Source organism: Neoarius graeffei, chromosome 12 (genome assembly GCF_027579695.1).
Source record: "Neoarius graeffei isolate fNeoGra1 chromosome 12, fNeoGra1.pri, whole genome shotgun sequence".
Taxonomy (NCBI): domain Eukaryota; kingdom Metazoa; phylum Chordata; class Actinopteri; order Siluriformes; family Ariidae; genus Neoarius; species Neoarius graeffei.
The window spans coordinates 3,405,530-3,418,121 of record NC_083580.1 but is presented as its reverse complement, the minus strand read 5'-3'; the positions used below and the strand labels follow the sequence as shown (position 1 = coordinate 3,418,121).

Below are 12,592 nucleotides of genomic sequence, written 5' to 3'. Positions count from 1 at the left end.
GCAAATTGGGAAAACCCTGGCACAGCTGACATCTCTGCCTGCATCTCCTGCTCCTGATCCAGTTCCTGCTCCTGATCCAGCTCCCACTCCTGATCCAGCTCCCACTCCTGCTCCAGTGCCTCCTGCAATGCTGCCTTCTTCACCTCGCGAACCCAGCCTTCCTGCACCACAGAGGTATGACGGCAAGCACAGTGAGTGCCGAGAGTTCCTTACCCAGTGTCAACTCACCTTTGAGCTTCAGCCTACCACCTACACTACGGATCGCCGCAAGATTGCCTTTGTGATCACCTTATTAGCTGGTAAGGCGCGAGCCTGGGCTACTGCTATCTGGCAAAGACAGGGACCTGAGTGCTTTGATTTCCAGCTGTTTTCTGAAGAGATGCTTCGGGTCTTCGATCAGGCAGACATCAGTACCGACGCAGCCCGAAAGCTCATGTCCATCCGGCAAGGAGGAAGCGTCGCAGATTACGCCATCTCGTTCCGAACACTCACAGCAGTAAGTGGATGGAACGAGACTGCCCTGGTGTCAGCCTTCCACCATGGTCTGTCTGACCCCATCAAGGACGGTCTGGCCTCTATTGGATGCCCAAGTGACCTCGAAACCCTCATCTCACATGCTATTCGTCTGGACAACAGGATGAGAGAACGCCACCAAGCCTTGAGCCCCCCCAGCCTCCCTACCTCTACCTGGAGACCGTCTACCTCCTTCAGTGACTGTCCAGAACCCATGCAAGTGGGTCGTACTCGCCTCTCCGCATCTGAGAGGGAGCGCAGAAGGAGGGACAAGTGCTGCATCTACTGTGGCAAGCCTGGTCACTTCCGAGCATCATGTCCCGAACTCTTGGGAAAAGGACCGCCCCGTCCAGCCGAGGGAGGGTTGTGACGGGGCCTACCCTCTCTCCCGGACTCCCTGGCCAAGGAATCTACATCCCGGTCTCCATCTCCTGGGGTGAGTCTGTCCACTCTTGTCAAGCTTTGATAGACTCAGGGGCGGCTGGGAACCTTATGGATATTCACTTCGCCCAAAGCATCAATATACCTACTGCACCTCTTGAAGTCCCTCTGTCTGTGTCTGCCCTCGATGGCCAAGCGTTAGGTGATGGAAGAGTCACCCAAGTTACTTCTCCAGTCTTCCTCCAGTCTCAAGGTCACAAGGAAGAAATATCCCTGCACCTGATTCCTTCACCTGAGTTCCCAGTTATTCTAGGCCTTCCTTGGCTTACTCGCCACAACCCTCGCATAGACTGGGTAACAAGCCAGGTTGTGGAATGGGGCCCTGCATGCCATGCCTCTTGTCTGCTCTCTAGCTCTCCTGTGTCTCCTGCTGAGCCCCCTGATCTCACCGAGTTATCTCAAGTTCCCACAGAGTACTGGGATCTCAAGGAGGTATTCAGCAAGAGCAGGGCCGCCGTTCTTCCTCCGCACCGGGCCTACGACTGTGCCATCAACTTGCTCCCTGGGACTACCCCTCCTCATGGCAGACTGTTTTCCCTCTCTCAGCCAGAACGCAAGGCTATGGAGGAATACCTCAAAGACGCCCTGGTCTCTGGGTTCATTCGACCCTCCACCTCACCTGCTGGTGCCGGCTTCTTCTTTGTCGGCAAGAAGGATGGGGGGCTTCGACCATGTATTGACTACAGGGGCCTGAATAAGATCACTGTGCGCAACCGATATCCCCTTCCGCTGATGTCCACAGCTTTCGACCTGCTCCAAGGCGCCACCGTCTTCACCAAATTGGACCTACGGAACGCATACCACCTCATCCGTATCCGACAGGGAGACGAGTGGAAGACTGCCTTTAACACCCCGTCTGGGCACTACGAATACCAGGTGATGCCCTTCGGACTCACCAACGCACCAGCTGTTTTTCAGGCCCTAATCAACGACGTCTTAAGGGACATGATTAACCTATACGTTTTTGTCTACCTCGACGACATCCTTATCTTTTCCAAGACCGTGCAGGAGCACCGCCACCATGTCCGCCAGGTTCTCCAGAGGCTGCTACAGAACAATCTGTTCGCCAAGGCCCAGAAATGCGAATTTCATGTTCCCGAGGTCTCCTTTCTGGGATTTATTGTACGGACAGGCCAACTCCAAATGGACCCTGCCAAGACCCTGGCCGTCCGGGATTGGCCTACTCCCAAGTCCGTTAAGGAGGTTCAGCGGTTCTTAGGATTCGCTAACTTCTACCGCAAGTTCATCAGGAACTTCAGTTCTGTGGCAGCACCCATGTCTGACCTCACCAAAGGGACAGGTGGATCTTATGGCTGGTCTCCTCAGGCAGAAAAGGCGTTCAAAGACCTCAAGGACCGCTTCTGCACGGCACCCATTCTGGTTCTCCCGGACACCTCCCAACCATTCATCGTGGAGGTGGACGCCTCGGACAGTGGTGTCGGTGCGGTGCTCTCTCAACGTTCGGAAGGAAAGCTGCACCCCTGCGCTTACTTCTCCCACCGCCTGAGTCCTGCTGAGTCCCGGTACGATGTGGGGGATCGAGAACTGCTAGCGGTCAAACTGGCCCTTGAGGAGTGGAGGCACTGGCTGGAGGGAGCACAACATCCATTCCTGGTTTGGACTGACCACAAGAACCTGGAGTACCTCCAGCAAGCCAAGAGACTGAACCCTCGACAGGCTAGGTGGGCCCTGTTTTTCAGTCGGTTTGACTTCACCCTCTCATACCGCCCCGGCTCCAAGAACACCAAACCTGACGCACTGTCCAGACTGTTCTCTGCCACTAACAGGGAGAATGAAGTCGGGCCTATTATCCCTGTGTCCCGGATTGTGGCCCCTGTCCGCTGGGGTATTGAGGAGGCTGTCCGACGAGCCCAACGCCAGGACCCCGGTCCTGGGACGGGGCCACCAGGCCTCTTGTACGTCCCACATCAAGCCCGGGCCAAGGTTCTCCAGTGGGGTCACTCTTCCCCTCTCACCGCCCACCCGGGAGCTCGGAGGACCCTGGACTTCCTGAAAAGACGCTTCTGGTGGCCTAACATGGAGAAGGAAGTAAGGTCATTTGTCCTGTCCTGTGAGGTTTGCACCAGAACCAAGAACCCACGACAGCGTCCCCAGGGTCTCCTGCATCCTCTGACCATTCCCCAGCGTCCCTGGTCCCACGTGGCAGTCGACTTTATCACGGGTCTCCCTGAGTCACAAGGTAACACGGTCATTTTGGTCTTAGTTGACAGATTCTCCAAGGCCTGCCGCTTCATACCACTGTGCAAACTCCCCTCTGCTCTTGAAACTGCGAAACTTTTGTTTAATCATGTCTTCCGAGTCTTTGGTCTTCCACAGGACATCGTCTCAGACCGAGGGCCCCAGTTCTCCTCCCGAGTGTGGCACGGGTTCTGCAAGGTCATCGGAGCCACTGCCAGCCTCTCCTCTGGGTTTCACCCACAGTCCAATGGTCAGACGGAGAGGCTCAACCAGGACCTGGAAACCACCCTGCGAGGCCTGGCTATGGATAACCCGACATCGTGGAGCACCTGGCTGCCATGGGCGGAGTACGCCCACAACACCCTGCAGTCATCGGCCACCAAGCTGTCGCCATTCCAGTGCCAATTCGGGTTCCAGCCACCTCTGTTCCCGGACCAGGAGGAAGACGCGGGGGTGCCCTCGGTCAACCAATATGTGAGACGGTGTCGCAAGACCTGGAGCAAGGTCAGGAAGACCCTCATACAGACCTCCAGAACCAACCAGACTCAGGCCAACCGCCATAGAAGACCTGCACACGCTTTCCGCCCTGGGCAGCGTGTTTGGCTGTCCACTAAGGACCTTCCACTGTGGGTGGAGAACCGCAAGCTTGCTCCTCGCTACATTGGCCCCTTCAAGGTGGTGCGCAGGGTGAACCCTGTCTCCTACCGGCTCCAGTTGCCCCGGACTCTGAGGATCAACCCCACTTTCCATGTTTCCCTGTTACGGCCCGTACTGACGTCTACGTATGCCCCTGCCCCTAGGAACCCCCCACCCCCCCGCATCTTCCAGGGGCAGACTGTGTTCACTGTGAATCGCCTGCTTGACTCCCGCCGGGTCCGCGGCGGGTTGCAATATCTGGTGGACTGGGAGGGCTATGGTCCTGAGGAGCGCTGCTGGGTTCCTGCTCGGGATGTCCTTGATAAAGAACTATGTTGGGACTTCCATTCGGCCCATCCGGATCGCCCTGGGAACGTCAGGAGACGCTCCTAGAGGGGGGGGTCCTGTTAGGACTAGGACTGTTTTGGCCTCTAGAGGCCGCTGTTATTTCCTTTTCATGTCGTGTTTATTTTGGCCTCTAGAGGCCGCCACTGTTCCTGTGTTTTGTGTTTGTGTTAATTGCCTAATTATCTTCACCTGTGTCCTTAATTAGTTTGTCTATTTATACCCCTGAGTTCAGTCCTCTTGTCACGGAGTCTTTGTGCTGTTATGTTTATCTCCAGTTTCCTTTGTACTGTGTTTTTTGATCTTCTTAGCTTTTGTATTTTTGCACTTTGCTTTTCTTTTGGATTATACTCTTTGGTTTTTTTTTTGTCTTTTGTTTTGCCCTGTATATAGTGTATATAGTTTAAATAAACCTTTTGATTCTTTTTCTACTTCCGCCTCACGCCTCTGCATTTGAGTCATCCCCCTGGTGGCCTAGTGGGGGTTTGCTGGATTATCACACCAACGAACCAGGTTCGAATCCCAGCAAAACCCTAACAGGAGGACATGGAGTCGTTAGTGTTGCTGGTCTTGGTGCTGTGGCTTGTTGTCACCGAGAACGCCAACAGATACTGGCAAGAGCGTATAGATGAGGCGAGGCGCATAAGGCTTCAGAAATTCTCGTAATTCTTCTTCTTCCGGGTTTACGGTGTTTACAGATCCCAGCGTGCTTGCGGGGCATGTGTGGGCATGTGAGGACACTCCTCCTCACCAATCAGTGCACAGGGGAGTGTCTGCTCACGCCCCCAGCCTCACTCGGCTCGGTTTGGCTCGCTTCAGCCCCACTCCAAAACCGTGCGAGTTTTGGGTGCTAAGCAGGGCTGAAGCGAGCTGAGTCGTGCCGTTCTTTGGTAGTCGAAACGCGAGCCGTGTCGGGCTGAAGTGAGCTGAAGCGAGCTGAAGTGAGCTGAAAAAGGGTAGTGGAAAAGGGCCATTTGTTTACTTGCCTGCCCTTTGACATTCTGTTTGCAAATCGACCGACCCTTGCCTGGCCCCGACTACAATTTCAGTTTGCTGTTTTGGATTTGGTTACCAGCTTGCGACACACCTGCTCTCCCCTGCGCTTGCATCCGTAAGTGCCTGCACCTTGACACACTTCTTTCAAAATTTGCCTGTTTTACAACAAAATAGCAAGATGCCATTTTGGAGTCAAGAGTCAACTTTTATTGGTGAGCAGAGTCAATTAATCTGACTCACTGATTCACTGAAATGAGCCATAATTCCTGTTGGGATCTGCATCTTTTGTTCAAAACACACAAGATGAATGTTGGTGATAGTGTTGGACTCAAGACCACCTAAACCGAGCCTGAATCATGACCAAGACCAGAGTGTATCGAGACCGAGACAAGACCAAGACTCTGAGGGGTTGAGATCAAGTGAAGACCAAGATGAAAGCAGAGTGAGACCGAGTCAAGACCAGGACCAGACCAGTGGGTGTGAATGGGGCAGGGGGAGGGGTGACGGACGTTAACAGTAACGAAAATTTCGAATTTGCAACGAGTCACATTATTGGTTGCATTTGAAGCAGGAGATTTTCCATCCAATCACAGTAATGATGTTAACAAATAAATCAGACAATACACAGGCAGCTTAGTGAAATCCCACAGTTGTGGTCTTGACCAGTCTTGAAATAAAATCCCGAGTCTCTACGTCTGAGACCGAGACAAGACAGAGTAATAATACGGTCGATTCCGAGACCTTCAAAAAGTGATCTTGAGACCGGTCTCGAGTTACAACACTAGTTAGCATTGGTGGAAAATACACAGCAGATAAAAAACAAACTTTTGAGAGTTTATTGAGCAGCCATGATTCACAGAGTTCCGTGATCTTGTCCTTCATCGTCGCAGTCATCTCTGTTTTTCTTCTCACGTGTCATTCGTTGTCGTTCATCACATCACTGACTGTTACACTATAACAAGTGCGGTATTGTATATTTGTAGTTGTCTTTTATGAAAATATTATGAGGCCTCTCATACAATATTTCAGCAATTTGGGGGAAAAGAAAGAAAAGCATGAGGATATTCAGAGTAATAAAAGAATGGGCTCTAAAGTTGCTCTTCGCACTGTCATCAAAAGGTGATAAGTACAAACCCCTAAGATGCTATAGCCATCCATGATCTGGAGTCCAAAGGGGCAAAAATTTGGCTGTGCACTCTGAGTGGGAGGGGCATCCTCCCACTGTCTAGCCTGTCATTCAGAGTGACGCTGGGCAATCGTGGGTGTCTGTAATCTTATGTATGGAGAAGAGGGTAGATAGCGCTTTCCTCCGAGTGTGCTACACAGCCAGGTGGCGCTGCATTAGCAGTTGGAAAACGTGTATTTGGATGATTTCATGTGTTTCCATGAACACACATGCTAATTCACTAATTAGCCAAGTCAAATTTCGTGAGGTTGTTAGAATATACAGTTTTCCACTTGTTTTTTCAATTTAGTTGAGTTCAAATCATATTTAAGATGCTTCTCGATGCAACGAAACCACTCTGATGGCATGAAACACGTCACCCAACTGTGTGTCTTTGTCCTCCCTCCACCTCATGAAGCTCTTCCATTATTATCGTTATAACCATTTGCTTCTCTCCGCTCCTTCCCCGTAGCACAGGTGCAGCCGTGAACAGCAGCGAAAGCCTCCCTCCATCCTCATCCGTCAACGACATCTCGTCCATGAGCACCGACCAGACCCTGGCCTCCGACACGGACAGCAGCCTGGAGACCTCGGCCGGGCCGCTCGGCTGTTGCAGGTGACTAACCGCCTGCCTGCGCAACCCCGCCTTCTTTAGGAGGTGATCTGAATGAGTTCACAAAACGAAAAATAAATAAATAAATAAAGCCTATCCGACGCCTATCCGATCCACTACTCTGTCTGCAAAAAGAAAGATGCTCAAATATTGTCATTGTAATCCGCAGATTGGATTCTGTTTAACGATAAATTTAGGAATAAATAATAAAGCCTGCATTATCGTTCAAAGCAAACTAAGAAAATGGAAAAAAAGTTGCTGATGTACTGTATGTGTATATTTATGAATCCCTCACTAGTTGCTTTGCTTTATACTCCCTTCAGAATGAAAAAAAAACCCTAATGCTTACCGAGGCATCTCTGTGAAGTGTACGTTAATACATTAACCTGGATGATCCTGAGTAAACTGCAAGCTTTCTGTGCTCCTTCAGTCGATGTGGCAAGGTGGGCTTTTGTGTTTCTCACTACTCGGATATATATAAATAAATATGATATGATTCCTCCCCACCCCACCCCCATCCCGTTATACGACGGATTTATTTATCCTGAACCTCTTTAAACAGCGGAATTTGACCGAAGACGATGGTTTGTGTTTGTTTGTTTTTTTTCCCCTGGGTGCGAACGTGAAAAAAACCCCTCGATCTCTTGTATATATGTAATTCTGTACAGCTGCAAGGCATGAATGGGACTGATGGCCAGTATCAGGAGTTGTCTTGCGCACCTTGCCACATCTCCACTTTGACCTTTAGTTGCCCTTGCCTGTAGTCTTCTTGCATGAACAGAGGGAAAAAAACAAAACGAAACTCTAAATATAAACATAACCCAGTATATTTGTATACCATGTAAGAAAATGAAATCTGCTGGAAGCTGCGAAGCGAATGAAAGGGTTTTACGCTGGCGAAGTGGTCGCATGTGTGTGTATGTGTGTCCTGCAGGAAGCCATTGCGAGGGAACAAGTACTGTCACATATAAAACCTCCATCAGGGTTGCCAGGATTGTGGGTTTTACACCGAATTGGGATAGTTTTGGGGGAAGGTTGCGGTTCTAAGAATATCTTGTTTCAATTTCCGTAAACGCAGGCGATGGCAAACAAAGCCATTTCTGTTGTAGATCTATAACCAGAACGTCAGGGGTGTAGGAACTCATCTGGCCTGCCATCAAAACAACCATGACGACAAAACATCAAACAGAACTGAAATATGACAATGTAAGAGAGGACCAACCTCAACAAGAAGTTATTTACAACAGGAAAATCAACAAAGGACTAAATTTTGTTCCCCGAGCAAAGATTGACCCAAAACATCAATCAGAACTGAATTCACATGACGAATGAAAGAGGAGATACAGTTCTAGTCAGAAGAAAATGCGTTAAGTTGACCTAATTATGAATTCCTTAGCAAAAAATTGACAATACAGTGACCAAGTTTTGTGTAGAAGGTCGAGTTCTTTCAAACAAAACAGTCAGAACTGAAACCCATTGAGAACTGAAGGAGGAGACATGATTTAACTGAAAATAACATTGTAAACAAATTGTTTACAATAAGAACACCAATAAACAAATGACCAAGTTTTGTTCCACAAGGGAAGATCGACCCAAAACATCGATCAGAACTGGAATCAGATGAAAACTGTGAGAAGAGATCCAATTCTAGTGAAAAGTCTGATAACTCGTTAAGTTGACCTAATTAGCGGTTCATTAGAAAAAGTTTGACAAAACAACGACCGAGTTTTGTGCAGAAGGTCGAGTTCTTTCAAATAAAACAATCAGAACTGAAATCCATTGAGAACTGAAGGAGGGAGGAGACATGAACTGAAAATAAACAAAGTTGTAAACAAATTGTTTTCAACAGGAAAATCAACAAACAAACGACCAAGTTTTGTTGCTCAAGGGAAGATCGACCCAAAACATCGATCAGAACTGGAATCAGATGAGAAATCAGAGAGGAGACACAATTCTAGTGAGAGGCCTGGAAAGATTGTTAATTTGGCCGAACTCATTAGCAAGAAATTTGCAAAAACAAAGACCAAGTTTTGTGCGGAATGACGAGTTCTTTCAGCCAAAACAATGTGAACGGAGATCCGTGGAGAACTGACGGAGGAGATACGATTTAACTGAATTGTGGACGACGGATGGATGATGGATGACAGACGCCATGCCGTGACAACAGCTCATCAGCCTTGATGAGCTAAAGATGAAATTGTATCTCTGAATTGTAGATACTGCAAAGAAATGCATGCGCACCACGGTGAACCTGTTTTCCACACAAAGCCTGACTAAAAGCGTCTCATTTTTTAACACCCCCCAAATAAAAATTGAAATGTACTTGAGCTGGAAATAATCTGGCAACCCTGACCTCCATCTTGTTTTTCAATTATTTTTAGATTCTTATTTTCTACTCTGTATTTCTTCAGAGCGTGTTGAGATGCATGTGCTGCAATTAAAACACATCCACTGTTTCGCCTTACTCGCTTTGCATGTCATTCCTGACCTTTGACACCTCAGATCGGTTCTCTTATGACTGTTGCATGTTCAGGAAAAGTTTTTTTTTTTTTTTTCTCAAGTCTGGCAACTTCGAAGTGAGCGCTGTGTCAACAATACCTCATTCTCTTAGCTTTGCATTCGAATTCATTCATTTCACTTTGGCATTCCTTGTGCACGTCCATCTCACTCGCCATCTTTGCATTTTTGACATTTCGTTGTCTGAATGGAATCCAAATGGACTTACTACCTAAACCGAGGAATCCAAAAGAAGCGAGCTTTATTTATTGAACGCATGCGTTTGTCTGAATTCGGGTAGTGCCTTTGAAATAATGCAGTTTCCTCTTATTTATCAAAATAATTCCACGAGCAGCGACGCGTGCAGGAAGTTCAGGCGAGGTTGCACAGGCAGTGGTTTTGTCACAATTCGAACACAGCAGGTAATTCAGACTTGTCGTATGTTGGCGGCGCCTGGTTTGTCGGGTCTCTTCCTTCTTCTAACCTCTTTGTCTAAGTATGCACATAATCACCGCATCTCGAAAACCATCTCCTTCCCTGTCTTATGAAAAAAAAGAGAGAAAGAACCCTGACATATAATTGTTGCATTTCTAAATAATGTATTGTAAATGAAACCTCAACCTTTACTCACACGCCTGATGTTTTTTTTCCTCAGTTATAGGTTAATGATAAGCCTTATTCAATAAATGTCATGAAGTACACAGTAATAAATGGATCATATAATTTTTTTTGTACCTGTACTTGTCTGATTTGACCTGTGTACCAAATCATTTTAATAAAGGAATGAAATGCACATTTTTTTTTGTTTGCTTATACAGATTGTTAAACTAATTAGAGCCATTTCTGTTTCCTAATAGTGCTCATTTTTTAAAAATCTGTATTATCGCTCTGCAGTGAAACTGCATTTTTAAAATTAGCGTCTTGTAGTACAGTTGTGTTTTGTACAGGCCATGCTGGTGACATCTCTACGTAATAAACCTAGTGTGCAGGCAGGACTCTGTAGGAACAAGATCACTGAGTCATGACTTAGTAACATGAGGGAACAAGATAAAAAATAAATCATGGTCACTATTTACTAAGTCAAGAGAGTGAGATAATGAAGTCATTACCGTGACCTGGTAAAGTAGGGGAATGAGATAAATAGGCCATGGCCATAACTGAGTAACATGGCGGAATGAGATAATTATCTTGCAATAATGATTTAGTAACGTAAGCAAATGAGATAATTATCTTGTAGTCATGACTTAATAACATGGGGGAACGAGATAAAAAATAAATCATGGTCACTATTTACTAAGGCAAGAGAATGAGATAATTAAGTCATGGCAATGATTTTGTAACATGAGGGAATGAGATAATTATCTTGTAGCCATGACTTAGTAACATGGTGGAATGAGATAATTTAGTTGGAGCCATGACTTAGTAATGTAAGCAAATGAGAGAATTATCTTGTAGCCATGATTTAGTAATGTAAACAAGTGAGATAATTATCTCGTAACCATGACTAAGTAACATGGTAGAATGAGATAATTAAGTTGGAGCCATGATTTAATAACATAAGCAAATGAGATAATTATCTTGTAGCCATGACATAGTAACATGGCAGGATGAGATAATTACGTTGGAGCCATGACTTAGTAATGTAAGCAAATTAGATAATTAGGTCATGGCAATGATTTAGTTATGTAAGCAAATGAGATAATTATCTTGTAGGCATGACTTGGTAACATAGGGGAAATTAAATAATTAATTTGGAGCCATGATTTAGTAACGTAAGCAAATGAGATAATTATCTTGTAGCCATGACTTAATAACATGGGGAATGAGATAATTAAGTTGGAGCCATGATTTAGTAACGTAAACAAATGAGATAATTATCTTGTAGCCATGACTTAGTAAAATGGCAGAATGAGATAATTATGTTGGAGCCATGATTTAGTAACATGGGGGAATGAGATAATTAAGTTGGAGCAATGATTGAGTAACATAAGCAAATGATATAATTATCTTGTAGCCATGACTTAGTAACATGGTGGAATGAGATAATTAATTTGCAGCTATGATTGAATAATGTAAACAAATGATATAATTATCTTGTAGCCATGACTTACTAACATAGTGTGATGAGATAATTACATTGGAGCCATGACTTAGTGACGTAAGCAAATGAGATAATTAGGTCATGGCAATGATTTAGTAACGTAAGCAAATGAGATAATTATCTTGTAGCCATGACTTAGTAACATGGCGGAATGAGATATTTAAGTTGCAGCCATGACTTAGTAACATAAGCAAATGAGATAATTATCTTGCAACCATGCCTTACTAACACGAAGGAATGAGGGAAATAAATCATGGCCACCACTTAGTAATGTGAAGGAACAAGATAATTAAATTGCACATTTGGGAATGAGATTCTAATGTGTGGCGACAAGTTAATAACGTGAGGGAATGAGATAATTAAGTGCAACCACATATTAATACGGCACGATCATTGTGTTGTGCTTTCAAACTGGTGCGTCCATATATACAGGGTTTTACAATAACCACCAAACGCTTAACTACTGTTCAATACTGTGTTAATCATAAAGTGTGCATGTAAACTTCTCTCTAGTCTACACTTCTCAACCAGGCAGCTTTTTCCCCCTCCGAGTGTGTAGTGGTTACCGTAAAACCCTGAACATACCTGAACATGTACAACATGATGATGATGATGATGATGTGGATGTACTTATTTTTAGTCGAAGCCACGACCTAATGATCTTGTTCATACACATTACTGAGTCGTGTCTGTGTGTTATTGGTATTAAATAAAGATGTCACCAGGGAAGGGCTTCATAATTTTAAAGTGAAATTAACATTGAACCCTGAGGAATAATTACGGAAATGATTAAATAATTGATTTATTTCCTTTGTGGTACTGTGCATGAAAAAAAATTCTACACTTTCAAAAAGAGGGATAGTGTGTAAATGTCTAGGCACAATCGCTCTAACAAAAACACACTTATTTTATTTTATTTTATTTTATTTTATTTTATTTTATTTCATGTACACAGAAAGGCCTGTAAGGAAATGTAATCCTCACAGATGAACTTTTAAAGACACGATTGTGGGTTTCTTTTCTTTTTCTGAGCATATTCACTGAGGACTACATGGCTGCTTTTATTTGATTTGATTTGTTAGTGTTG

The 12,592-nt window shown here is 45.6% G+C and overlaps 1 protein-coding gene across 4 annotated transcripts in view; it reads left to right on the top strand.

Moving 5' to 3' along the window:
• The window catches only part of mapk10 (mitogen-activated protein kinase 10), a 75,711-nt gene extending 68,782 nt beyond the window's left edge, over positions 1 to 6,929 (top strand). For all 4 annotated transcript variants that reach the window (XM_060935357.1, XM_060935356.1, XM_060935358.1 and 1 more), the window contains one exon: positions 6,773 to 6,929. In XM_060935357.1, the coding sequence (XP_060791340.1) occupies positions 6,773 to 6,915 (143 nt within the window). In that variant the 3' untranslated portion in view covers positions 6,916 to 6,929. The remainder of the gene's footprint in view (positions 1 to 6,772) is intronic.
• The last annotated feature ends 5,663 nt before the right edge of the window (positions 6,930 to 12,592 follow it).